This window comes from Fringilla coelebs, assembly GCF_963513975.1.
Source record: "Fringilla coelebs genome assembly, chromosome: 9".
NCBI classification, from domain to species: domain Eukaryota; kingdom Metazoa; phylum Chordata; class Aves; order Passeriformes; family Fringillidae; genus Fringilla; species Fringilla coelebs.
This window is the reverse complement of record NC_140067.1, coordinates 8,936,827-8,963,585: the sequence shown is the minus strand read 5'-3', so window position 1 is coordinate 8,963,585 and position 26,759 is coordinate 8,936,827. Positions and strand designations below refer to the sequence as shown.

Sequence of the window (26,759 nt, the reverse complement as noted above, 5' to 3'; positions counted from 1 at the left end):
TGAAAGTGCCGCCTCTGCGGCAGCTGGGCCTGGCCATGATCTCCACTTCCAGGTAAACAGATGAAACAAGCGGCTCAAATTCCCTCCCCGCCCCGGCATTCCCGGCCACACAGACCCACCATTCAGCCCCGCCACCCCGAACAAACCTCCAGTGTTTGGGAGAGGACTCCTGCTCCCGGCGGAGCACCGTGGGGGGGACACGCTGCAGCCGGGCAGTTGACACCTGGCCAGGCTGGAGCGGGGCCAGGGGGCACAGAAAGAGATGCTGTGTTTTTGGCCGGATCCTGCCGTGCTGGGGCAGGGGCAGAAAGGACCCCTTGTGTGCACGGGACCCAGGGATGCAAACAGGATCCCATTAGGCTGTGGCAGTGGGCACCAGTGACTCCTTGGAGTGGGAGCCCAAAGGGGTAAGGGAGTCAGAGGCAGGGATGCCCTGCTGGCATCCAAAAGATTTGCACAAAGTCACAAAAGCAGTGGGGACAGACAATTCAACACATGCAAGTGGTGGCAGAGGAAGGAGCAGGAGGCAGCTTTCCCTGTACATCACCCTGCCATTTACAAGGATGAGAGAAGCGTGCCAACTCCTGCCCCTTGGACTCTTCTCCTCTGACCTCCCAATCCTCCCCCGAGATTTTCCTTGGGTGGGGGTCCATCCTGCAGCACATCCTGGGGTGCTCTGGCCATGGACAGGGCTCAGAGGGATGTCCATCCCTCCAGGGAGCCTGACACTGAGCTGAGCATATCCCTGCCTCACCCATGACAGTTACTGTGGGACCAGGCTGAAATGGAGAGGGGAAGGCAGGAGGAAGAGCCTTGATGCTCCAGCATCCCAGTTGTTCCTTCTGCTACCTCCATCATCCAAAAGCAGCCATCAGTGCTGTTCCTGGGGATATTGTCCCCTCCTCCATGCCTGGCACCTTCCTTCCTTGCTGTCCCTGAGAAGGTGGTTTTCCTCCCCAAGGAGTGCAGGGAAAGCATTTTCCACCACGGCAGATGAAAATGGATTCCAATCCAATTTTACCCTAGTACCACTTCAGTGATTTTGATGGAGCTGCTCTGGATGGGTGCTGGTTGGAGCCAGAGGACAGCTGTCGTGGCTCCATAGACCAGGGGTTTCTTATCTGTGTCACCTTTGATTACTGTAATTGAAATCCTGCTCTGATCTGAGCCGTGCCCGAACGTTTGTGCTGCCTGTACAGCTCTCGGCTCGAACAGCAAAATGACGTTAATAGATTTTAAAGCCAGGCAAGGCCTGTAAGAGCATTTCTGCCTGACCTCCCGGATGGCAGCCGACAGCCACCACTTACCCCAGTCCCGCGCTCCGCTGCTGGCACAGCCCTGTCATCCCCCTGTGACTCATTTTCCCTCCTGGAAGCACAAATCCTGCCTTTCCCCAGAGCTGCTCATGTGTCTGTGTTGGGTAGCCTGCCTCCTCCCACCCCTTTGGAACAGAGCCGGCGTGCTCTCGAGGGAGGCAGGGTCCAGGGGTGCTGGTGGGATCACAGTGGGATCGGCTTCCCCACTCTAGCATGAAATTCCCCATGGGAAGCATTGCCCTTCTCTGGCATCTCCTGGCCAAAAGGGCAGCAGGGGGTCCTGCTGCCAGGCAGGAAGCAGGGGATGGAAATGCCACTCCACAGTCAAAGATGCTCCTGGTTTTGGTGCCAAGCTGGACAATCGGCTGTGGCTGGTGGCGTGGCTGGCGCTTTGTGACCCTCCTCATCTTCTTTTGTGAAGCTGCCCACGGTGTTTAGGCAGAGGCGCTGCGGCAGAAAGGGTGACGCCAGCCCAGACAGCGTCTGAGGGCAGGAGCCGGGAGGACACGCGCGCTGGCACACACATTCCCGCAGTCTGGCTTGGCCAGCAGCCGGCACAGGGAGCGAGCCAGCCCTCACCATTGTGGGACAGCAAAGCTGGTGGCTCCCTCTGGGTTGGCGAGGTTTTGCTCAGCCAGCCTGGCCACTGGGAGCTGCCCCATGGGACAGGCAGAGGTGTCCCAGGTTCAAAGCTCCGTCCCAAGAGGATGGATTGCAAATCCCAAGGGCCAAACCCTGTCTGTGCCAGACAATCACCCTCCAGGTTTTTCATGCGGGCAGCTTTTTTCATGACCATACAGCTGAGAGCCGGTCAGCTCTCTGTGTGCTGACACAGCAACCTGGGCTGGCACCAATCTGACAGAGCCATCCCAAAACTTCATATGCTGGCCAAAGGGAAAGCAGGCTGGCCAGACAGCAGGGCACTCCAGCACCCCACCACCAGCACACAGTCTCCCCTGGATCCTGGCTGGCAGAGCAGCAGCATTTCCTCTCACGCTGGCGGGTCATGGGCCGACAGAACACACAATGCTTGGGGTTATCCAGGCCTTATCAGCTCTGGCCACACAGTGCAGGCAGGAAAAGGGCTTCAATCCCAGCCGAGCCCTGTTTCCGTCAGGAGCCATTCCCTCTGTCATGGGGGAGGGCTGGACCATGGAGTGCTTTTGACAAGGGGACCAACGAAGCTGGGCTGTGGGGAGAGCAGGACCACAGGGCTCTCGTGCTGTACCCCAAAAGCATTGCCAGGCTCTCTCCTTTGTGCTGGGAAAGCTGCCTGTCTCTGAGCAACGCAGCTGTTCCTGCCCCAACTTTACACACCAGAGCTGATGAGTCCCAGGAAAGGGGTTGCCTTTAGGGCATGCAGCAGAGGTCTGGGCTGGCTGAGACATCCTTTGCTGGGGGTCACTGCTCCCCATCCCAGGGAGGCATTACAGAGCTCTGACACGGCAGGAAAATGCCTGCTCAGAGCTGTATAGGCAACCTGAGAAATTTCCTCAGCAAGGGTCACCAATGCCAGCCACAGGGGAGAAACTGAGGCATGAGGAGATAACATCCTTCCCAGGGTTGCTCCAGCCTCTTAAAGCTGACTGGAGGAAGAGGACTGTGGCACAGGATCTCTCTTAGTTTCTCAGCCCAAACCCACAGGATCAGGGAATGCCTGGCCCCTGCTCCTCTGAGCCCTGCAGCAGCACATGAGACTGGAAAGGGGAGGCACTGACAAAGGCTGGGCTTGCTGTGATCCCCTCCCGTTCCATGATTAATTGAACACAGGCTAAAATTAGCCGTGGAGGCAGCACCCCTGGGGTCTCCCAGCAGCATCCCACTGCCCGCCGGCTGCCTGCAAGTGGGTCAGGCAGCAGCTCCCTCCCAGCTGGGCACCCTGGGCGCTTGGGGGACCCCCATGCCCTGCTGAAGGTGTGAGCATCGCTCCTGGCTCCACGGCACAGCTCTGCACCTCTCACCTCCCCACTGCCGCCCTTCCCGGAGGTTTTTCCCTCTCTGGATTCACTGGGCAGGGCTGCGTTATAAGGAGCAGCCGGGAAGGCACAAGGCTGCCTTTTGGGATGGCAGGAGTGTGGATCCCCGTCATGTTCCTCCCCATGCCTTCAGGGATCTGTTATTTTTAGCCACTTTCTCTACCTCATGTTGCTAGCTCGGCTCTGGCTCTTTTCCCCCCCCTTCCCCAGCGTTAATTTGTTTTCTCTGTATTATTTGCAGATTCGGGGAGGCAGAACGAGGTGTTTTGGCACAGGGGACCACTCAGCCATGGCTTCTTCATGCTGCTCTCCACCCAGGGTTTTGGTTGGGTTTTCTCACAGCTATTTTTAACCCAGCAGGACTAAGGGGATGAAACACAAAGGGGTAATGAAAATTTGAGGTTCTCTGTGGCCCATGTGCCAAGCCAGGTGGGAGGATGCTCATGGTTGTGCAAGGATGCTCCCAGGGAGGCAGGGCAGCACCTGGACACAGCCCCCAGCTGCACCCTCTGTGCTGGATTACACACAATGCCTCCTGCTCCCTCCTGACCCCCTGCACATCCGAGTCTGCAACCTCCCCCGTGCCACATCACTGGGGAGAGTGGGGAGGCTGGGCTTTTCCCTTGGATCCAGAGGAAAGCAAACAGGGAGAAAGTTAATTAAAAACTTCAAAGCCAGATCCTTCTCATTTGGCTTAACACGGCAGTCCTGCTCAGCATTGATGCTGTCCCAGAGGTGCCTGCATGGGGATTGGGCTGGGAAGTGCCCAGAGTGTCACATCACAGGATGTTCACGGGATTGTCACCCACCACTGCCACCACTGCAGCCCTGCTGAGCACTGGGGATGGGGTGCCACAGAGCTAAGCTCAGGGCTGGGCACCTGGGCACCAACCTTCCCAGGAACTGGATTTTGAAGCCACTGGAAGGGTGATTCCATGGGGAAGCTGTTCCTCAGTTTCCCCATGGTGCAGGGCTGCCGAACCTGCTTGTTGGGAAGATGTTTTCAAGACACCTGGGGTGGTGCTGATCCCCATATCCTGGCATGATATCACTGCCCCATGTGAAGCAGGGCAGGGCTGGGGCTCCCTGGGGGGATGCAGGGGGTGTCTCCCTCAGCAGGGTCCAGCAAAACAGTGGCCCTTGTCCTAGGGTGAGGACCTGACCCCTCCAGCCACTGCTCTGAAGGAGGTAGGGGACATCTTCCTTGCCCAATTCTCATGCCTTTCTCCAAAAGGAGCCAAAGATCCTCTTGTTTTTTCCAGAAAGCTACGTCACAGGACAGCGATGCTCCTGCCCAAGCGCTCTGCCTCCTGCCCCCGCTTTCAGGTTTTTTTGGTGGTGGGTTGAGGTTTTTTTTCAGAACTTTTGGCTGCATGGTGAGTAAAGGCATCCTGCTGTCTGAGGGCTAACGGCTTGTTGGAGAGATAATAAACCAAAAGGGAGTAAATTAAAGTGACTATAAATAGCACCAGGAGAGGAAAAGGAGATGAAGTCATCTTCCTTCAGCTGAGCTGGTATTTGCATCACTCCTTCCCTTTGCCTTCCCCTGCCCCCTCACCCTGCTCGGGAAGCAGTCATTCCCAGACACTGGGATCCTGCTGTGAGCTCTTTATGCCCCCCTGAGCCCCCATGGGGCTGAGAAATGTCCCCCTGGGGTGTCTGCCCAGTGCTGGGGACTCACTGCAGAGCACAGTGAGATGGCCTGAATGCAGTCACTTGCTCCCAGGCTCCATGGCAGCTTCCCTATGGATCTGTGGCATTGCCCTATGCAAATCAGAGCAGGGCCCTATGCAAACCAGTGCCTCCAGCATGACCCCAGCACTGTATCCTAGGAATAGCTTTCAGGAGCCATCACAAACCTATTTTCTCCTTTGCAGCTCATAAAACGGGCAGCTAAAGAGACCCCCAGGAGCAGCGCCTGGAGGAAGGGATGCTGCAAACCCAACAACAGCAAGTTCACCCAGAGAAGCCCCTCTAGGAACCAAATTCCATAATTCACACTTTTGTTCTTTAAGATTTTAACATCCAAGACTCAAAAGCTCCCCTATCAGTCCCAGGACACATGGGAGAGGAAGGATCTTGGCCCTGCAGGAGCCTCCCTGGAATCAGCAGAGAGCTTCAGATCTCTCCCCAAACCTCTCCCTGCCAAGGAGGCCACTGTCCCTGCAGCCCCAAGCAGCCCCAAGCAGCCCCAAGCCCCCCAGCTGCCCCCTCACATGAGGTATATTTACATGAGTCAGAATGAGGTCACACCACGGTTTCCTTATGTCAGCTACCGACTCCTATTCCTGTGCTATGCACACACACCCGCCGTGTTATTGCAGGGTATTTATAGCTATTTTACATGTATAATTATAAAACCACAACTCCACACACACACAAAAATAATCCTGGTGCCGGGACACAGGGGAGTGGGGCCAGGCTGATGGGAGCAGGAGCAGGACCTGGACTGCACCGCTAATAATAATTCTTTGCACTTTATATATAGCCCCTTTCATCCACAGCTCTCAAAATCGCTTTGCAGGCATTTAATTAAGCTTCCCAACCTCCTAATGTGATGACAGCCAAGTAATAATATCCTCGCTTTTAGGTACAAAGAGAGGGGAGGTGGCAGGACTTGCCTGAAGTCCCACAGCGAGCCCAGGTGTCCTGTGTCCTGCCCCACACTTGTGGGATGACCACAGGGGACATTTTGACTCAGAAAGGGGATGAGGACCTCAAGATCCTGCCCAACCCCTCTCCTCAGTTTGGGGTGGTGACACGGATGACACTACAAAGTCTGGGGACGGCAGCAGTGACCCCAGAGGCTGCTGGGCTGCAGCTGCCCATCAGCTGGATCAGCAGGTGGAAGAGACAGATGCATCCTGACAAACTCATGGGTGTGAGCTTGGGGGAGAGCAATAAATGAGATGACAGGTCTGGAAGGGCTGATTTATGAGGAATATTAAGAGTCGTAATCCAGCCTGGCCTGGCCATCCCCCAGGGAGGCAGGGTGGTGACAAGGACCCAGAGACATCACAAACCAGCAGGATTCACTGGGGCCAGCGCCAGCATATCTCCAAGCAGGAGGCCTGGAAGCACTTGTGCCTCTCGGGCATCCAGGCAGCTCAGTGTGGGGGAATAGATGGGTCTCAGTGACAGCCTGGAGATGGGATCCCACAAGAATGGGTCCCTCTGGTCTCCAGGTCTGAGGTTTGTGCTCCCCTGAGCACCCTCTCTCCCTCCCATGTACATCCCTACTTGGATGGACCAGTTGCCCCCCATCCTTGGAGTGCTGCAGAGGGCACAGGGAGCATGGGCTTCAGTTTTGGACCGTGATGGGATCACAAGCTGCCACCCAGCAAGAGGGACACAGCAAGAGAAGGTGGCCAGCAGAGCAAAAGAGCAAGGAGGTGCTGGAGACAAACACTGGTGTTGGCAATGAAAGGGGCAGGACTGCAGCCCTGGGGGTGAGGCTCGCTAACATCTGCAGAAAAAGCTGCTCTCCTGACAGCCATCCATGCATGGAGAGGTGGGGGGCAAGTGCCTGTCCTCATCCCCACCCTGGGGATGCCCTGTGGGGGAGCAGCAGTGGATGCAGGGTGATTCTGCGCAGATGGGGACTAAATGTGAGTCAAAAATCATAAACCCTGACTGGATCCTGTGGCAAGTACCATCCTGCCATTTTATGGTCATGTTGCTATTTTTTTTCCTCCCAATTTATATCCAGATCCCTGCTCTCTGTAACAAGCTGCACACTAGCCCCCCACCAAGAGCCCCCAGCTCATACCAAGCCCCCAGGCTGGGGGACCAGAACCTGTTTGCATCACAAACCCAGGGACCAGAGAGCAATGACAGAGACATGAAGCCAGAAAACAGCTGCAAACCTTCTGAGGGGCTGCAAAGAAATGGCCCCAAATCAGTGTTTCTGAGGAGAGAGGAGAGAGGGAAATGGAGCAGGAAGCCAGCACGGCCTGGGCACTGCCACAGGGACAGAAGCATCTCCTCATCACTGAAACTGCCCCATGACTTGCTGCTGTCACTGCTCTGAATGCCACACCCGCTGTCCCCCCTCCAGCCAGATGTCTCTTACCAGGAGCTGTCGGCAGCTCTGCCACCTCACTGGCCATGATGAAGGACTCGAGGATCCTTGCACGGAGCTCAGGGCCTGCCTCGGTGCTGAGGGGAGAAGGAGAGGTGTGTGAGGACACCAGCAGTTCCACCTCCCTGGAGAGCCCCAGCTCCCTGGAACAGCAGCCAGCTACCCCAGTGGGTCTGCTGTGGGGCTGAGGCAGTGCTGTGGGGCTGAGGCAATGCTGTGAATCCCAGTCTCGTGTGTGCATCGTGCCTGCTCACTTTGGGCACGGGTGTGATGTCTGAGCAGCACAGCTGGAATGGCAGCTTCCACATCTGGCCTCCCCCTTCGGAGAACCCTGTGCCTGGGGCACTGGTGGTCTGTCATACAGAAGAACCAGCTTGGTTGGGAGCAGCCTGTCCATGGGCACCCTCCTCTCACCCTCCCTGTCCCGTGCATGGCAGGGAACCTCACCTGGCTGCCACAGGGTGCAGCAGCAGCTCCCCAAAGAGCTCCCCGAGGAGCCGGGGCGAGAGGCGGCTGCGGTGGCTGCCCTGGCAGAGGTGACAGAAGTGGCGGGCGAGCTGGCGCAGGAGCAGGGCCTGTGGCTGTGGCAGGGCTGGGGGGGCCAGCAGGGCTCTGGCTCGCTGGCCACACTCCTCCAGGCCTGGGGTCTCTGTAGCAGAGAGGACACAGGAAAAAAAAAAGGTCAGTTTGGGAGGTCAGGGGCATCCCCATGCCTCTCACGGGAGCCCAGCACCTACCAGCACACAGGGCATGAGCTGTGGTAGTTCTCTGCTCCTCCTAGAGACCCAAAAAAACCTGACCTCAACCTCTCCCAACACTATTTTTTTAGAGCCTATCCCTTCCCAGACAGGCCGTGGGACTCGTGGATATCCCAAGGTCTGCAGAGATTATTTCTTTAGGGTCTTGGCCACTTCTCTCTGGGGTTTGACTACCCCGTTTACCCACTCACACCACCCCAGATCAGGTTGTCAGGTGCCTTTAGCACATTCCTTCTGTCAGCACATCCAGGGAGGGAGCTCAGAGGGCTGAGCTGCTCACCTGGTCAGGGCTGCATCTCAAAATCCCTCAGTGCTGCTCAAATGGAGAACATTCCATGGTGCACAGCAAAGCTGTAGTAAAGGCAGAACAAAGCAGAGGTGGGAAAATGGGCACCAGCTTGAAAATCTACTGATTTTAAAGGCTCAGCCCTCCCCTGCAGAAACAGTGAGCTGGGAGGGGAAAGGGTTTTTAGGAAGAAAAAATAATGTGCACTTGGGCCGCATGTGGGGCTGCAGTGAGACCCTGCATCATGGTCTCACTCCCCATGAAACCCAGCACAGGGAAAGCTGACTGGGGTGCAGCTGCTTCCAGCGATACTGGAATTGCCTGTATGGATAAAATCAGACAATGGCATTGCACATCACAGAGGTGCTGCCAAAACCACTGTCACGGGTGCCCTGAGCAGCCCACAGCCCACGAGCTCCCACCATATCCCCGGTGCCCTCTGGCAGCTTTGGCTGGGGCTCCCTGGTCTTGTGAGCTGTGAGCTCAGTGCCCTGGGACTGCGATGCTGCCCCAGGCACAGGAAACAGCCACTCTCCAGCCATCCTCCATTCCTGCCTTGTCCCAGCCCTTTTATCTGCTGGGGACAGGGAAGTCCCCAGGGCTGGGCTGCTCTCAGCCGCCTTCAAAGCCCGGCTGGCTGGGGGCTGACTCAGCTCCCCGCGGCTCTTTGCACCAGGACTGAGGCTTGGCCAATGCCCAGCCAGCTCCCGACATCCATCCTTGGAGCCAGGGTGCAGCAGAGCCAGAGGGGCAGGGGCCTGGGATCCCCTCCAAAGCGGGTCTGCAACCAGCCGTGTTGGTGATGGGGTGTTGGCGAGCCCTTGTATCCAACTAACTGCTCCTGAGGGATGTTTAGCTTTGCTCCAGGACTTCCCCTGCCACAGTCCCTGCACCTTTTTGCACCTAGAGGATCCTGAAGGAGAAGGCTCACAGCCAAAGGGGGAATTTGAGGATGTTTTCCCCTTCCTTTTGAAGGTGGTCATCTTGCTGCTTTCCCAGCTCTCAGCCTCAAGCAGGGCAGAGGAGCCTTGCAGGGCAGGCTGCCAAAACCCAGCACCGTCTCCTCAAAGACTCACATTTTAATTTTTTTCTTTTAAGCCCCAGAGAAATCCTCTTCCCATTGGTTTCTCCACCGTTCTGCCCCCTCCTCCTCCTGCCCCTGTTGTACCAGGAGCAGAGCCCGCTGCAGCACAGGCTGCAGGGAAAGGCGCTTCCCTTTGAAGTTGCTTAACGAGGCAACCCAGCTAATTGCTTCCTAATTGCGTTTTTATCCTTGGAAAGGAGGCAGCCTTTGATTTCTCCTCTGACGGGTGAGGGGAAGGCAGCTTCTCTGTGCCACCAGCCCCAGGGGTATTTCTTCTGGCTCTGTGTCTCAGCACAGGGCAGGGAGGATGGGGTGTGAGTTATCCCTCACCTTCTCCCTGTGCCCCTTTTGCAGCCACAAAGAGCCCATGGCTTTTTCCCATCAGGATATGGTAGGAAAAGGCCACGCAGGTCTGGGTACTGGTGATCTTTTAGTGCCTCTTAAGGCAGCCAAGAATATGATCTGCCCAAGCACTAATCTGGCTTAGGATGGGGAGGTGATGCTCAGGGATGGAGGGTACTGCAGCAACTGGCAGTGAGATGAGAGCTGCTGTGGAAGGGGAAGAAATCCTGGTTTCATGAGCAGCAAGAGGTTCAGGTCCTGTTGAACACAGTGGGCAAGGGTTTCCTGTGTGCCTGGTGATGGCCACGGGCCCTCAGACTGGGAGGGATTGAGTGGCTCTGTGAGGACTCACTTGAAATGGGTTTTGGTCCAGCCTCACTGTTGGGATGGACCATGGGCTCTGCTGACCTGGGTATGAGCCCTGCTCATGTTTATTTGAAAAGAAATCAAACAAAACCAAAACCTTGATGGTCTCATACATTTGCACAGATCCTCTTGCAGGGATCTAAAGGTACTTCCTAATGGCACTAAGCTGAAAAAGCTGAGAATTTTTTGTGCCCATATAAAGCCAGGAGTTAATGAGATTACAGGAAAAAATTCCCAGGCAGCAGAGCCAAAATATTATAATAACGCTTTCTTCTGGGGCCAGCATCACCCAGCCTTGGCAGCTGCCCGTCCTGGCAGGCAGCACCTTCTCCTCCAGGCACTGCAGAGGGAGAAGACCACGCTGTGGTGGGGGCAAAGCAGCCCCCTGGACCTCCCTTCTTTCCCAGAGCATCTCCCAAAAGCTGCTGTGCTGCCCCGGCACAGGTGATGTTCCCAATGGCCCTTCTTACAATCTGCCCTTAGTACAGCATTGGGTAGGGGATGGGATCAGAGCCACCCTGGAGGGGCTGGGAAGCCTTTTTAGGGGCTTCCCAAAGTTCCTCCAGCTCCACAGAGCTCCCAGGTATGGGGGGAGCCCATGTGCGCTTACCTTGAGCCATGTGGACCAAGTCACTGTAGAGAGCTGGAGGGATCAGGGGCGTGGGGAGCTCCTGGAGGTACCACTTCAGGGCATCTGCCAGTGTCTGGGCCTCGTACAGGTCCATGTCCACAGCTGAGGCATCTGCAGAGAGAGACACAGGGAACCCTGAGCCCATGGTTCTTCCCTCTGGCACAGAGCTCGGAGCTCTTCATCCCTGTGGGCCTTCCTGCAGACACAGGGGCTGATTTCTGTGCCCATGCCCCCATCTCCCCAGTGGGGCAGGCCATGATTTCACTGCCACCATTCCCCCAGCAAATATTCCTGTCCCAATTTCCACTGACCCCGAGTTCCACGTGCCTGAGGAGAGCACGAGGCAGCATCTCTGCTCTGAGTAAACTGTACATCCAGAGCATGGGACAGGGAGCCTCACCATTCCACTGGGGTCCCCCTGCAGGATAGGACCCATGGGAAGAACTGAGCAACTGCCCCAGAAACCTTCCAGTTTTCAGGGCCAGGTGCCATGTGCCAACCCCAGCCCAGCAGGACCTGCCTGGAGAAGGCATCCATGGAATGGGGTTATGGTTCCCAGACAATTCAAGTTGCTAAAGGCCCATGTGATCCCCAGTAATCCCAAAATGCTGTGATTGTGCCCCAATTGGCATGACTTCTCCCAGCTCTGAAAGGTGGCTGCCCTGGGAGGTGGTGAAGGATGCTCCAGGAATGGGGGAAAGCACAGGAGGCCACACAGCCTGGGCTCAGGGGCTCAGGGGTCCTGGGCTCAGGACAGAGGCAGTGCTGGGAGCAGAAATGTCCCATGGCCTGTCAGGAGTCAGAGGGTGGGATGTGTCTGTCTGAGCCCCATGGCCAGGCCAGCACAGGGACATTGCTTCACCATGGTCCAGGGGGAAGAAGCCTTTCAGCATCCTTTGGTATTGCCTCATGTGTTTGTCTTGGAGGTTTCCCATCCTGGCTGGGCTGGGTGGTGGCTGTCTGGAGGGTGATGGTGCCTTTTGCAGAGATCTGAAGGTTTCAAAATCTGGCTTTGGTTCAAACTGGACCCAAATGCAATGTTTTGAAATTCTTCTTCTTGGAGAATTTGGAGGGTGAGGGGTACGGGAGGTTGGGAATAATTAAAAAAACGAACACATTTGAGATGGTCTGAAATGGTTAATTTAAAAAGAAGAAAATCAAATTTGTCATTTTCTTAAAGATGCTGTGTCAGGCCCCAAATGGCCTGGAGTGACAGAAAGAGTGTGGCCTTGCTCAGAGCAGGTTCTGAGCCCCCTTCCACTCTGCTCACTGGATCTTTACCCCCCCCAGTGCAGCTTCACTGAAACTGGAGCCATTTTGGGAGATGCTCCATCTCCCAGCCCACCATCTTCCAGCAGAAAATGTTGTGAGCCTCCAACCACTCCAGCTGTGCTTCCTTCTGGGGCAATAAACCCAAAAGAGGAGAGAAACCCTCTTTCCTAGGACAAAGCTTTAGAAGCAGACATTCAGCAGGGCTGGGATGGGAAACAGCTGGTTTTGAGCACCTTGACCTTGATCTCCTCTCGTTGGAGTGGCCCTGCTGTGCACCAGGCAGCCTGGGAGCCTGCCTGCCTGCGTGGGAACACCGAGCTGCAGTGGGTCCCTTATGGCCAGTGCCTTCCATTTGGCTCCCAGACGGAGAGAAAACAGATTGGCCAATGCCCGAAGGGAAGCCTTTAACCCAGCCATTGGAGACGCTACCTCATTGTCAGCAGCTGGGAGCTGTGTCCCGGGGCAGCCTGGGGACAGCCGGGACAGATGCCACCATGCTGGGGTAGGCAGCCATCCAGCGTGGCCAAATGTGACCCAGGGCAAATGGGGTGCTGCCCTTCTGGCACCCCACGAAGTCACAGCATCGCCCCATGGACCGCTCTGCCCTCGGCATCCTCGAGGTGGGCAGGGCTGTGCCAGCTGCAGCCTGGCCCCATTCTGGTCTGTGTTCATGCTCCCATCTCCCAGCCACGCTTCTGGACCTTCTTGGCTGGCCAGAAGGGTTATTTCTGCCAGGCTTTGTAGGGGCATGGCAGTCAGTTCCCCATGTTTGGTAGCACTTGCCCTGGAGCTGTGAGCTGGCAGGTTGTCTCGAGCTGGGCAGGTGGAGGAGAGTGGGGTCAGGGATCCCACAAGATGCTCCAACACCTGTTTTTGGCAGAATACTCACAGTGCATGGCTAAAACCCAGGGGTGCTGCTGGGGATCCCAGGGTCTCATTGCACTGCAGAGAGCTTTTCCCATCAGTGGAATGCACCGAGCAAACCCCAAAGCCCTTCCCACCTGCCACGAGGGTTTCTGCAGGGACCTGTCACTCGCCTTAAGGATGCTGGCACGGATTGAGGAGAGCAGCCACAAGCTGTTCCTGTGCAGGGAAGGGGCCGCTGCCGGGCGCTGGCCCCAGGCGATCCGCCCCGGGCTCCACCGTGGCCTAATTAGCTTGTTTGCCTCGTTAGGCATGAGCCTGGGGGGGTGTTCAAAGGAAAGGCTCAGCCGGTTTCAAAGCGAGATTCAAAAAACATCTTTACACCCAGAGAGAGGCGTGATGGGGGGACCAGGGGGATTCACACCGCGCTGACAGAGACTGATTGCTGACGGCACCATTCTCCGCGGCACTGCGACTAGAAGTAGCCATTAGCCTGTTGTCCCCTTCCTCCTGGAAATGCAGCGGCATCCTCCTGCCCCAGGAGGAGTTCTCCTCCTGCCCCAGGAGCTGCCCCGGTGAGCTGGGCTCCCCATCAGGCTGAGAGCACAACGGGGGTGCTCCGAGCTGCTCCCCGGCAGTGGCTGTGCCCCGGCAGCTCGGGGAGGCTCAGCCGGCAGCTGGGGAAGGGTTAACCCCGGAGCCTTCCCAGACAATTACCACCGGCCTGACCCCATGGATGCTGCTCTCTTCTTATCTGAGGGAAATGATAACCAGCTATAAGAAGTTAATGAAGCTGCAGGATGAGTCAATGCTCTCCTGCTGCTCTCCAGATGTTCCCATCCTTTCCCCAGGGGAATGATGGAGGAATGACGGAGGGATTCCATCTGCCTGCCATAAATAGAAGGAAAACACCCCAAAACCCCAACCTCGACCCCATACCAGCCCCCTCCAACACACAGCCTGCTTGCTGACCTGCTGGCAGAGCAAGCATCTGGGGACCAGCAGCGAGCATGCCTTGCCCATGGAGAGGTGAAAAGCAGGAATAAATTTAGGACTGGGGATAGGGTACATGGGATGACCATTGGCCCAGAGGGAAGGACTCCCAGCCTCCTCCTCCTGGGATTCCAGACCCCACATTCCAGTGGAGGCAGAAAGGTGCTGGATCGTTGGGCTGAGTCAGGCTGGGCAGGAAACTCCGGGAGCTCTCCCGCAGCTGCAGGCGGCCGGGGAGGCATGAGTAAGCCCCGAGTTTCGTAAACGAGGAGGATGTTTAGCCACCAGGGGCAGTGGGGGAGGTGGGGGCTGTTTTGAAGGAGAGGCTTGAGCAGGTCCTGGTAACCAGCTGTCCCCTGCATGTGGCCACAGGTGACGGCTGCTCCCACAGCCCGGAGCAGCTCGTGGGTGACAGGGTGCCGGCCTGTCACCAGGGAGTCCAGCAGGCTGAGCTGGACCTTGGCCACCGAGTGCTGCTGCAGTGAGATGCTCTCAGGTGCATGGTCCCTGTGACTGAGGGGCACCCAAACCACCCTGGGGCTGACTGAAATACCGACCTGGGGGTTTCCCTACCCCTTCCAGGCCTTTTAGTTTTAGTTGTCAATGGGTGCTAGAGTGATGTCCATGCTGTCCAGTTGTGGGGGCTGTACGTTCCCATCCGCACGGATGCTGACCAGGCACTCCAGCTCCTGGACATCCCACAGTGAGGGTTTACTGGGAAACTGTGCACCAAATCAGGGAATGTTTCCCAGCTTTGACTCAGCATCATTGTAACGTCTCCCAGCCAGCCTGCTGGTACCTTGTGCTGGGGACTTGGCAGCTGCCAGGACACCCCCTGCCCATGCACAGGAGCTCCTGCCAGCTCCAAACACTCTCCCAGCTGGGTTTCACTCCACTGCACCCTTGGCTTGCACTCAGCCAGGGTAGGGGTGTGGGGATCCCGTTTGAGGGTGCCCACTGAGTCTGCCTTCCCCCACCTCACCTTCCCTAAAGCAATCCCCTTCCTCAGTTTTCCCAGCTGCTATGGGAGGGGATGGCAAAAACTCACCCCCAGTTCTGCCTGACGGGTCTGGCAGGGATGTCTCTGCTGCTGCCATTTATTTACCCTTCTTTCATCACCACCAAATATAAGAGATGAGCTCATTCCTCTCGCCAGGCTCTGACGACACGGGGTTTATTTCCACTGCAGGTATAAATAAAAAGCAGTGCCGCAGGCACCGGGGCGCCTCACGCTCGGGAGGAAAGTCATCCTGGTGGAATGAGCTCGGCCAGGGGAAACCAGAGCCCTTGGGGGCCTCCGATCCCCCGTGGCATCCCAGGGATGAGGATGGGGATGCGCTCCGTCCCTGTGCATCCACACCGTGACGACGGGGGGAGCGGCGTGAGGCCCCCCAAGCCGCTCCTCACTCCCCGACCCTTTCTGCCTAGCAGCAGCTCCTGGCAGCCCCAGCGAAGCCCCGGGACCCACCGTGTCTCGCTAATCCCCACCGAGACCTGACCTAATTCCCGGGCACGTGAGCGTGTCTCCAGGCAGACTGCTCCGCGCGGGCCGCGCACCGGAGCGCGCAGGGACGGCAGCGCGCCCGGCACGCCCGGAGACACCGGCTCCAATCCGCCGCGCTCTGCCGCCGCCTTCTCCCTGGCAGCCCAGCCGCAGCCGCTCCTGCCTGGCCCTGACAACAGCGGAGCCTCTTCCCATTGCTGCGCTTGTATCTGGGGAAGGGTCTCGGTGTTTACGTCTGCAGCTGGACTCCAGAGCCGCGGGCAGAGCGGGGGTTATCCCAAGTGCGGGGGGAGGTTTCAGTGCTTCACAGCCATCCCGGAAGGGTTCGGTCCCACCTGAGCCATAGGGAGCACCCACGGAGCTCTGGGGTGAGGTCTCTGTGCACTGTCCCCCGCCAGGGAGGAGGGATAGGGACGCAGACCTTCCCTACTCGGCGGTGGCAAAGCACTGCCCGGACATTGCACGCAGGACTTCGCAGCCATTCCCAAGCCAAACCTTGGGTCCCTCAGGCCTGAAGGGCTCCAGCACCCACCGGCCCACCCGCAGCTCTGCTGCTACCACCCAAGGAACGTCCCCGGTTTCCAGCAGCAGCAGTGAGAAGGCTACCTGCCACGTCCCAGGCATGGACAGAACCCTGAGCAAGCCTAGGGGGAGAAGACATCAGGTCTGGGCACTGGAGGGGCTCATACACCTCATGTCCCCAGGCACTGTGGACTTAGTGGGTGATTTTCCCCTTCCCTCGTGCCCCAAACAGCCCCTGTACTGCACACAGGGGACAGCAGGAGTGCTGGCAGCTGGAAACTCTTGGGGTCAGTGTGTGGCCCCACAGCACAGAAATACCCCAGGGTGTGAAGCAGCTCCCATGCAGGAGCTGCAGGGAGTGTTGGGGGCAGCAGGGTGAAACTCTGCTTTATTCCTCTTTTTCAGCCCATACTCTTTCCCTGACACTGCAGCAGGGCTCCTGGCTGGCTGATCACCTCCCAGCCTTTGCTGAGCTCCCCCCAGCCCCCTGTGAAGCTGCAGCTTTTCTTTAAGTCCCTTTTTGGTGCCACCATGTGACTCTGATTCTCATGTTCAGTGATGCTGCATGCCCCCCTCGCCTCTCTAAACTGTTCTTGCACCGTCCATGATGGAAATACCAATTTTGCTGCACAGGCTCTAGACAGCAGTCAGATGCCACTGACCTGCAGAATGTCACCAGTGCCAGCATGGGGACAGGCTCAGCTCAGACTGTAGAGCCATGAGGAGGCACTCTGTCCAATGCTGCCATGAGGATGAGGAACCTTCCCCCCAAACCTGGCTGATGATCAGCTCAGGGACTGCCCACAGGTGAGATCCCCCACAGTAAGGGCTCTAAAAGGGTCAGGGATGGGGAAAGGGTTCAATCAGCACAACTCAGATCTGTGCCTGCACTGCCAGCCCCGGGAACACAGTGCCCATGGGCTCCTAGGGACAGCCAGGAGCTGACTTGCACAGCTCCTTGGGTCCCAAGGCCCTCCTCTTTCTTCCCACTGGAAATTCAGATGCTCTTTCAGTGCAGAAAACATGCTGAGTTCTCCAACACATTGAGATATAGGGGTTAGAAAACCAACATCTGAACTTTTCCAGCCCTTGCTCCTCTTTCCTTGCACTCTATCAGTTTTCCTGCCAGCACTGCCAAACACCAGTGGGATTTGGGTATTCACAGGGAAGCTGAAACCCCCTGTGGGTACCCAGTTTTCTCCCCAGCCAAGATGTGGTTTGGTTACAGCAGCCACCAACCCTGGCTCTGATTTCTCCCCATTCCCCAGGATGAAGCTTGTCCTCTGCAGGCAGGCTGCTGGCAGAGATGGGACCCTGGAGGGGCAAACCAGCAGGAGCACGGGAGAAAGGGAAATGTGACTCTGTCTTCCCACCCACGGGGCAAGCAAACCCCAGTGTTCTGGCAGGGCTGTTCTACTCCACCAAATGCAATGAGAAGGCTTGTATGGGAGACAAAGCAGAGATGCTCTCCAGCCCTCCCCAGCCCAGTGTGGGCTCCAGCAGGGTCCTGGGGAAGCAGCACTGGGTCTGTGCTCTGCAGGAGTTGCAATAGGAGCAGGCTGCCAAGCTTGGCCTCTGCTGGGATGCTTGACTCGGGCAGGAACATCATTCCCGTTCTGTTGCAGAGCATCCCTCTGGCATGGCTCAGCATCAGCACCTTCAGCTGAGAGCCAGTGAGACTTGTCCTTCCCCCTCCAGCTCTGGGGAGCTCTGACTTTGCCCAGTTCAGTGTTGCTGAGCTCAAGGGGCAGCCCCCTGCGGTGCCCAGTTAAAGATTTCTGTCCCAGAGGAGATGTGGGCTTGGGAGAATCAAGTCTCCCAGGGCTGCTGGTGTTTTTTAAGGGCTTTCAAATGCTTTTGAAACTACAATGACATTTCTCTGACCAGTGCTGGGCTCTGCCATGGAGATGGACAGACCTGGACAGACCCACCAGGTGCCCACAGTTCTGGCCAAGCCAGTGGGGTTTGCCCTGGGCTGGGAGAATCTCCTAAGGCTGAGCAGGATTTTGGCAGTAACTGCAGAGGTGCTGCTCTGTGGGGAGCCCTGGACCTGCCTGGGATGCTGCACCAGCTGCATGGGAAGAACGGAGGACCCATAACTCCTGCGTGCTTGGAAAACAAACCATCCTTCTCGTGCTGGTACTGCTGCCCAAGCCCAGCCTAGGCTCCAGTGCCCAGGGAAGTCCAGGGAATTGCTCTCGGATGCCTTCACCTCCTCCTGAGCTCAGCCAGTAAATCTGGCCCGGGATACAAGGCTGTGAAGAAGATAGCCCGCTGCTCCGGGCTTCCTCAGCCCTCAGCTGGGGGAGAAGAGTGGGGTGGTGGGGTGCCCCCAGCCCCCATCACCTCCGCGGGGAGCGCAGCCCTCTCCGGGCAGTGGGGAAGGAGCATCCCTGGGAGCTCTCCTCTCCTGCATCCCTCCTTCCCCGCCCGGCGGGACTCGGCTCCCGGTGCGCGGGAAGCGATGAGGTCATGGTGCTTAATATAGCGATTTCATCACAGCCCTTCTCCCCAGCAACACCGCCCGGCTCCCGCCGCCCCCCGGCCGGCAGCGCCCGGCATGCGGCGGGATGCGGGGCCAGCCCGGGGCTGTGTGGGGCCGCCCGTGCCTGGTGTCACAGTGCCGCCCTCTGGGCACGGCGGCCGGAGGATGGGGATGCTCGATGCACCCCCTACCCCCCAAAAAAACCAGATTTGAGCGGCACGCTGGATCCATGGCGTCCCTCCCGCCCCGCGCCGTGTGCCATCCTATCCCAGCAGCGGGTTTAGAAGCAGGTATGGGGAAATGGTTTTCTCCTTCCCCCCACCCTGCTCATGCCCCTGAGTCCTGCAAACAGCTTCCCATTCTTGTAAATAATGAGCTTTCCCTTTCCTCTTTCTTTTCCCCTGTCCTCAAGACGTTTTCTCCCTGCCCTGCTTCTTAGATACAAACCCTAGAGATTTAAAAAATCAAGTATTTTTGTCTCCCCCAACCCTCCAAAAAAGAGATTCTCCTGAAGCGCCCCTGCCCTGCACCTGCATCACTTTTATCTGCATCACACGGGGAGAAGAGGGGGGTCTGCATGCAGGCAGGGCCTCACAGAGCTGAGAGTAGGGCTGTAGTGATGTTGGTGCTGTAACCCCTCCCTGCCAGGGCAGCATCGCCTCCACAACCCCCTTCCCTCCCGGGAACGCGGGACGGGCTCGGGGACTCACCAGCCAGGAGCGCCTGTTTCAGCTCAGCATCCCCCAGCACGGCGGGGCCGGGCCTGTAGAGCACCTCGCTGTCGAGCCCTGGGACACAGCCGGGAGAGAGGGGTTAGTGCTGAGCCCACCCCGTCCTTCCCGACACGGGGCAGGTGGAGGGGCCGAGAACACCGCGCTCCCCGCCCTGCCCGGGGGGCTGGGGAGAGCTTTGGGGCCGGGGAGAGCTCTGGGGCTGGGGAGAGCTCTGGGGCTGGGGAGGGCTCTGGGGCTGGGGAGAGCTCTGGGGCTGGGGAGAGCTTTGGGGCTGGGGAGAGCTTTGGGGCTGGGGAGAGCTCTGGGGCTGGGGAGAGCTCTGGGGCTGGGGAGAGCTTTGGGGCTGGGGAGAGCTTTGGGGCTGGGGAGAGCTTTGGCTCCGGCGATGCTCTCGGGGCGCTCTGCAGCGGGCAGAGCTGTGGCTCTGCGGGCACCCGGGTGTGCCCTGCGGGTGGGGCTCTGGGTCTCCGTACCTTGTTTTTCCAGCGCTTCGATGAGCCTGGCCACAGTCTGAAGCGCCTGGTCGGGCAGGGCGGGGTGCTCGCTGAGCTCTGCTTGCCCCGGGTGTCCTGCGGTGAAAAGAAGGGGAGAAGGGGCTTGGAAATTCCTGCCTGCAGGAATTCGGCTTTCCTCAGCTGCCCCAGGACAGGATCAAGCTGCTGCTTTGGCACAGCCACAACCAACACTTTGGCTCGTGCATGTCTAATTTTGGAGCACTTCTCCCTTTATTTCATCCTCTTTTTGCAATAAGAGTCACCGTTGGGGGCTCAGCTGCTGGCTGAGATGCAAAGACCTGCTCAGGCATGTGCCCTGCCCGTAGGGACTGTCCCATCCTGGGCATGGAGGTCCTCCAAGCCAAAACCCCTTCCCCACTGTCTTGCCACGGCAGTGAGACTGCCCCTGTGATCACCCCCAGCCCACAGTGACACGAGGCAGGAGCTGGGCACACAGACCTGTGCCCACCACATCTCCCTGCAGCTCTCACCTGCTCGGGCTCTCTGCTGAGCACAGCAGGGTTGAGCACAGGCCCAGGGAGGAGCCAGCCTCCCCTGGGCTGGTGCAGACCTCCCTCAGCCCCTAAAAACCCTTCAGCCAAACAGGGGTCAGCACAAACCCCCGTGTACTGCTCACTCCTGGGTTTTAGACCAAGGACACCTCACTGCAGCCCATGGCAGAGAGGAGCAAACCCCTTGGCAGGCAGGAGAGCAGCTGTCCTTACCCCAGGGCATGTTGTATCCATCCATCCATCCATCCCTCTTTATCACCCCAGCTGATAAACCCTTCCTGTGTGGGTTAAACCCAGCAGAGACCTTGGCAGGGCAGTGCTGGGATTTCTTCCTGCTCTCTCTTTAGTGGCCTTGAGAACCCCAGAACAGCAGGGCACAGGGGCTGGCAGGGGGTGCCACTGGCTGCACACACAGGGCCGTGTGCGCCTGCTGCAGCACGCACAGCCTGTGGAAAGGCCAAAATAAATGTAAGAGGGACTTTGGGCAGGGCCATGCTGCCTTCAGTCTTTTGCAAAAAACACAACCTGGCTGTGACAGGTAGATCCAGGCTCTGACCCTCACCGTGGTGGTGCCCTGGTGCTCTCTGGAGAACAGATAATGATGCAAACCTGCCACTCCTGGGTGGCTGATCCAGCCTCCAGGCATGGCCACAACCCCCAAGCACAGCAAGGGTGTCCCCTCTGCCACTCAGTGAGGGTGTGTTGGTGCCTTGGGAACAGGGAAGATTTCAGGGTTAAAAGCAAAGTGCATCATTGGAAGCTCATTCAAAAATGTCCCCACTGCATGAGTGGTTTCGTAATTAAGGAAACTGGGCTTTTCCTCCACATCAGTGGCTTGGGGAAAAGGTGGTGACTGCAAAAAAATAACTTTCTCCTGACTGGGAATGGCAGGAATGGCCCCAAGCTGTGCCACGCTGGACCCCAGCATCCTGATGCCCCACTGGACCCCAGCCCCAGGGGAAGTGGAGGTGATGCCTTGTGGCAGTGGTGCTGCCCAGGACAAGTCAGGGGCAAAACAGCCAGCAAGATCGCCTGGGACTTGGATCTGCTGCAGAGCCATTTTCGGGATGTTATTTAATTAAGAGAAGGACCATTCCTCCCTGCAGAGCCAGCCCTGGCTCGAAGGCATGGCTGGGACATGCAGTGTCTGTCATTCAGGGCTTCCTCCATGGCCTGGGCCAGCTCAGGATCCCTGTGTGGCACCAGGGCTCGGTGGGAACACAGGGCACTCAGGCGTGGGGGGAATAGGGTACACTGCTGCCGCAGAAATATAAATTCGGGTGCTTTTTTGCCAGAAAAACATCCCTCAAACCTCCATCTGGAAATGGAATCAGTATAGGAAGAATTAAAATTAAAAAAACCAAAAAAACCCCCAAAAAAAGCCCCATCAAAGCAAAAACCCACAAACCAAAAGATCCCAAACCAAAACAAAAGTACCCTGTCTTCCAAGAGGACGTTGGAGATTTTTACTCGAAGGGGAAGCCTGTGAGCTGGGAGGTTTGGGTTTAAACCGACACAAAATGGCACACACTGCTCCTGTGCTGCAGAAAGACGTGGTTGTGGGACAAAACGTCCCCTGGTGAGGAGCCTGCACACGCTGGCATCGCCCCAGGAAAGGCACCCCAGGGATGGGCACCCCAAGGCACAGCACTGGGAGGGCAGCACCCAGTGTCCCCCTGGACAGCAGGGCTGGACACCTGGCCATGGCCAGAGCACATCCTGCAGCTGACAGAGCCCTTCCCACCTATCCCAAAATCTGGCTTTAGGTCTTTTTTCCCTACTAAAACCATGGATTTTACATTTTAAAAATGCTGTTATCCTTTCACCTGAGTGCACGCAGGGCTGGGGTGCCTACACTGACACCTTCCTGGTGGGCCAGGCGCTCCGGCCAGGGCGCGCTTGCTGCTGCGGACATCCCTCGGTTTGCAGGGAATCTCCACATCCCCAGCACCTGTGGGCAGGGGTCCCTGGGCACATCTCCCTCGGAGAGGAGCCCGTGGCACTGCTGTGTGAGGGGCAGCAAAGGCAGGAACGAGAAGGTGGCTTCACCTTCCCTGGTGAGCAGGGCTGGAGAGCCCTGGGGTCTGCTCCTGTCTCCCCCAAAATCTCCACGCTGCCCTGAGTTTTCCAGGGCTCTGCCTGCTGAACAGTCAGAGGGCTCCCCACTGAGCTGGACTGGGCAGGGGGCTCAAACCCCTCATCTGGCAGGATAAACACCCCCAAAAAGTGGCCTCCATCCTCCTGCAAATCCGGCACGTAGCTGCACACGGAGCCTCACCAGTGCTGCTGGGACTGCGGCTGCCTTGGCGCACCGGTCGGGGAGGAGCACCTGCATTTTGGTGAGGGGAGGCGTGGGGGGCCCAGCGTCCTGCCCGTGTGGTGGGGCTGCATGTCAGGAGCAAACCCACGTATGGACACGGATGGTGCCGTGCTCAGCCCAGGAGCTGGGTGGTCCCCCCTCAAATCACAGTGACAAGGGGGTCCTGAACCCTCTTTTGAAGGGAGAGAGACTCATCAGTGGGTGCCTCTCTAAACCCAGAGCCGGCACAGGGGCTCCTTCTTTGGTGACCACACTGGTCCCAGACTGGGCCAGGAGGGTGTGTGAGGTGCCAGACCAGCAGCTGGGCAGGTTTTCCTGCCACGGCTGAAGGCGATGCTGCTCTCCCGGCCCCAGGCCAGCACCGACAGCCATTTCTGCTCCATCCATCCATCCCCAGCAGGAGAGCACCACGGCTTTGACCGGGGTCACTGAGATGTGCCTGGCTGGATGAAGGGGGCATTCTTACTTTGGTGGGTTTTTTTTTAGCTCGTGTGCACCATGGAACTGCTGTGAAATCTCTCCTGGCCCCAACGCACTTGGCCACGGTGAGTGGCGAGGGCAGAGCCGGCTGCACGAGCCCGACAGATCCAGGCAGAGAAATGGCTGCAGGCCTCTGTGCCAGGAAGGGTCCTGCCAAGCGTGCCCCCAGTGCTCTGCTGCAGCCCCCAGGGACAGAGGAGCCCCCCAGGGACTCACCACACTGCTTGCCAGGATTGTCCCCTGTCCCAGCTTGCACAAAGTGACAGTGAGGCTGGGAGCTGGCCGAGGGCCAGCACTCACCCAGGCACTGAGAGCAGCCTGAATCAGGTGCCGCAGTGGTGGGGAGAGGAGCAGTTGGAGAAGAGGTCTCTGGAGACCACCATGGGGCTTTTTGCTCCTCTCTGAGGGGCCAAAGAGGCCTTGCATCTTCTCCTGTGCTTTCATGGATGTGCATCCCCTTGGACACTCCGTGCCAGCACGGCAGCCAGCCTGGGATGCTGGTGAGGAGCAGTCCCTGCAGCATGTTTGGCCGGGGGGTAGCAACACTCTGGGCATTCCCTGCCCCTCCCGAGGCTGCCTCCATACACCAGGGCAGATAATTCCCAGGACAACTTCTTTTTCTGGGGCTGGATCCCCATCCCGAGCGTGGTTTCCCACCAAGCCACCTCAGCTGCAAGCATCCACACCACCCTCGCCACCTCGCAGGGGACACCCACCCGTGGGCCCCCACCCTGCTGCTCCCCTCACACTCACCCCAGGGCGTGGGGGTCCCCGCGGGTGGCAGGGGCAGGGGCCGCGGGCGGGCCTTGGCGGCGGCGGCGGCGATGCGGGTGGGACCCAGGTACTCCACGTAGGTGCCGGGGAAGTCTCCGCGCTCCTTGGTGCGCTCGTTGACGCCGTGCAGCCACCCCTGGGGGTTGCGCTCGTCCCCGTCCTTGTAGTTGGGGCTGCTGAGCAGCCCGGCCCTGCTGACCGTCAGCACATCCCCGGGGCACAGCGCCAGGTCCTCCTCCCGGTCCTTCTGGTACTCGTAGAGAGCCCGGTACTGCAGCCCGTCCGAGGAGGCCATGGCGGGGTCACAGCGGCCCCGGCCGGGCGGGCATTGGGGCCCGGGCTCCGCTCGGGGCAGCTGAGGCCGGGCTGGGGCACTGTGGGGCTGGGAGCGCTCCCTTCCCCGCACACGCACGATGAAAACCTCGGTGCTGGAAAATCTGCGAGATGGAGAGCGGCTGCTGACCCTCCAAGGCCAAAATTGCTGTGGAGCCACACCAGCGCCTGGGACTCGTTGGCTCAGGCGTGGGTAGGGAGCTGTTTCTTCACCGGGGCAGACGGAGGGGAGCGAGTGAGGCTCTTGGGGGTAGAGGGGACAATCGTGGGTCCTCGTTAGCCTGCCTTCATCCGCACCGTGCTGGGGACATCCCTCCTCTGCCGGAGAGAAAGGCAGCGCGTTAGTGACCAAACCTCTGCCTTGACCTCAGCGTCGTGCCCGTCCCCCATGCCAGCCTCCCGGCACCAGGGAGAGCCCGGCGGCTCGCTCGGCCCCGGCTTCCCAGGGAGCTCCCGCCAGCAGGGCTCGGCCACTGCACGCAAGGAAAGTACCGGCAAGAGTCTGGAAAGTAGGGCAAGAGATCACGCCACGGGTTTTTAAAATAGACATATGTGCTGAGAAACCTCCTGCCGCACGCAGCTCCCCTCCGGCAGCTCCAGCCTGGCACTGCTGCACGGAGCTGGCAAATGAAGATGTAGATTTTTCATATGGGTTTGGTTTTGGGTTTTTTTCCTTTTTTTTTTTTTTTTCCAAATTTTTTTGGTGCATTTTAATGTATTCCTCCAAGAGTGACATCATCCCTGGGGGGAAAGACTGTGCTGCTGCCTACCCACTGTCCCCCAGCTTCCAGCAGGACCCCGCGGAAGAGGGATGGAGGGATGACGAGCAGCAGCCGTCTGTCTGTCCAGCCATCCACCCGCCTCCCAGAGCCCTCCCGCCGTCCCTCCAGCCTTACCGGGCGCGGTGGCTCCAGCGGCGGGAGCAGAGAACGGGAGCGGAGCGGAGCCGGCTCCCGGCCCCGCCGAGCCGCGCTCCGGCGGTGATGTCAGCGTCCCTCCTCCTCCTCCTCCTCCTCCCGCTCGGTAGCCGGGTGGCCCCCCCGCCGCAGCGCGTCGGGGGGCGGGGGGCACCCGGCTACCGAGCAGGAGGAGGGAGAATTGTAGGAGTAGGTGGATGACTTCATTCCCAGATGCAGCATCTCTGCTCCCAAATTGCATCCTCTGTAGGATGGAGATCTCCCATCTGTGGGTCTCCATCCATCCTTAGGGGTGCTAAAGGACAGGAGGGGACCAGCACCCCATGGACACCCCCCTTATGTCAGCCAGATCTCCCTGTGCACCCACACAGAACCCCATCCCTTAACCAGGCTGGAAAAACACGCACAGGACAGGCAGGAGACGTCATGGAGAATCCCAGCTCAGGGTTGCTCTGGTTCCTCACTCTCCTCCTGAGCTTGGACAAGCTATCCCAGTATTTGTCTGTCTGTGAGGCACAGCGAGATGGATGTGATGTTCCCAAAGGCTTGCTTTGGTAGTTGTTCTTTTTTTTTTTCCTAAATCCTTGTTTCTCATGCTGACTTCTCTGAAATGGTCGTGGCTCCTTGTCTTTGCTGCAGGTTGGACATCCTAAAAATAGATGGTACCTAAAACACGGGCTCTGGGAAATGCACGCTGGCTGAATCCAAGCCACTGCAGGCAGCAGTGCAGGGGTGGCATGAAGTCCAAGGAGGAACACCAGGTTTTGGGAAAACTGAGGAAACAGACACAGAGGCCAGCAGAACAGTGCAGGAGATGTATGACCCCTGTCATCCATAATTTCAGCAACCCCCTCCTCCTTTCCCTGTAGTGCACGGCCTGATGGTGCAGGGCAGCAGCATCCTGGGGGATTCCTCCTCAGCTGCACTTCCTCGGGCAGCACACAGCCCCCACTGCCCCACTCCCAGCTGGATCCAGCCCAGGGATTTTTCTCTCCTTAGTCCCATTTCTGCTGGCACCATGCTGCTGTCACTGCTGGTGGGATGGGGTCAGAGGTGGCTGTGAACAGCCAGGTGCCTCCCCACAGTCCTGCTTCCCCAGCCATGTTCCCTGTGCCCCACCAGGGGTGAAGAGGTTTTGCTGAGTGTCTGAGGCTCTGCCTGATCTCCCCAGGTGTCCCACAGGGCTGTGAAGTCAGCCAGGCTGAGCACAGAGCCAGGGGTGCTCTGGGGGCTGCCTGGGGAAAGGCAGGGAGGTGTTTCCCTTCTGGGACAGGATGGGAGCTGGGGAGGCTGGTGGGTACAGCCCCACCCAGTGTCACACCCGGCCTGTCCCAGGATCCATCCAACATACAGGAATCAGCACAGTCCTGCAGCTCAGGGGCAGGGGAACAGCCTGGCATGACAGCCCTCATCTCCCCTTCCCAGGATGCTGATGGGATCCCTCCTGCCCAGCACAGGTATCTCCACTTCAAGAGAGGCTCCTGCCTTCCTTAGCAGACATCTCTCTTTCCAAACCAAGACAATGTCTTTCCTTCCTGATGCACCCCTAAGGTCCCCAAAGCCACCATTTCTTGCTGAGCCAAGTTCCACTGCCCCCAATCCTGCAATGGCTGGGTGGGCTGAGCAGCACCCCAGCTCTCACTGGCTGGCTCCTGTCCCAAGAACTCCCAGAGCACCCCTGACACCCCATTCCAGCTGCTCTGCACCAGGATCAC

At 58.4% G+C, this 26,759-nt stretch overlaps 1 protein-coding gene across 2 annotated transcripts in view; it reads right to left on the bottom strand.

The window, feature by feature from the left end:
• The window catches only part of LOC311156751 (phosphatidylinositol 3-kinase regulatory subunit gamma), a gene marked incomplete at its 5' end in the record, with an annotated part of 70,988 nt that extends 46,899 nt beyond the window's left edge, over positions 1-24,089 (bottom strand). Inside the window, 6 exons of one of the 2 annotated variants that reach the window (XM_084210974.1) lie at positions 7,365-7,450; positions 7,821-8,022; positions 10,820-10,951; positions 19,191-19,268; positions 19,688-19,758; positions 23,737-24,089. In XM_084210974.1, the coding sequence (XP_084067100.1) occupies positions 7,365-7,450; positions 7,821-8,022; positions 10,820-10,951; positions 19,191-19,268; positions 19,688-19,758; positions 23,737-24,089 (922 nt within the window). Of the gene's footprint in view, positions 1-7,364; positions 7,451-7,820; positions 8,023-10,819; positions 10,952-19,190; positions 19,269-19,687; positions 19,784-23,736 lie in introns of both variants that reach the window. The other variant, XM_084210975.1, reaches the window with a different exon arrangement.
• Between the last annotated feature and the right edge of the window lie 2,670 nt (positions 24,090-26,759).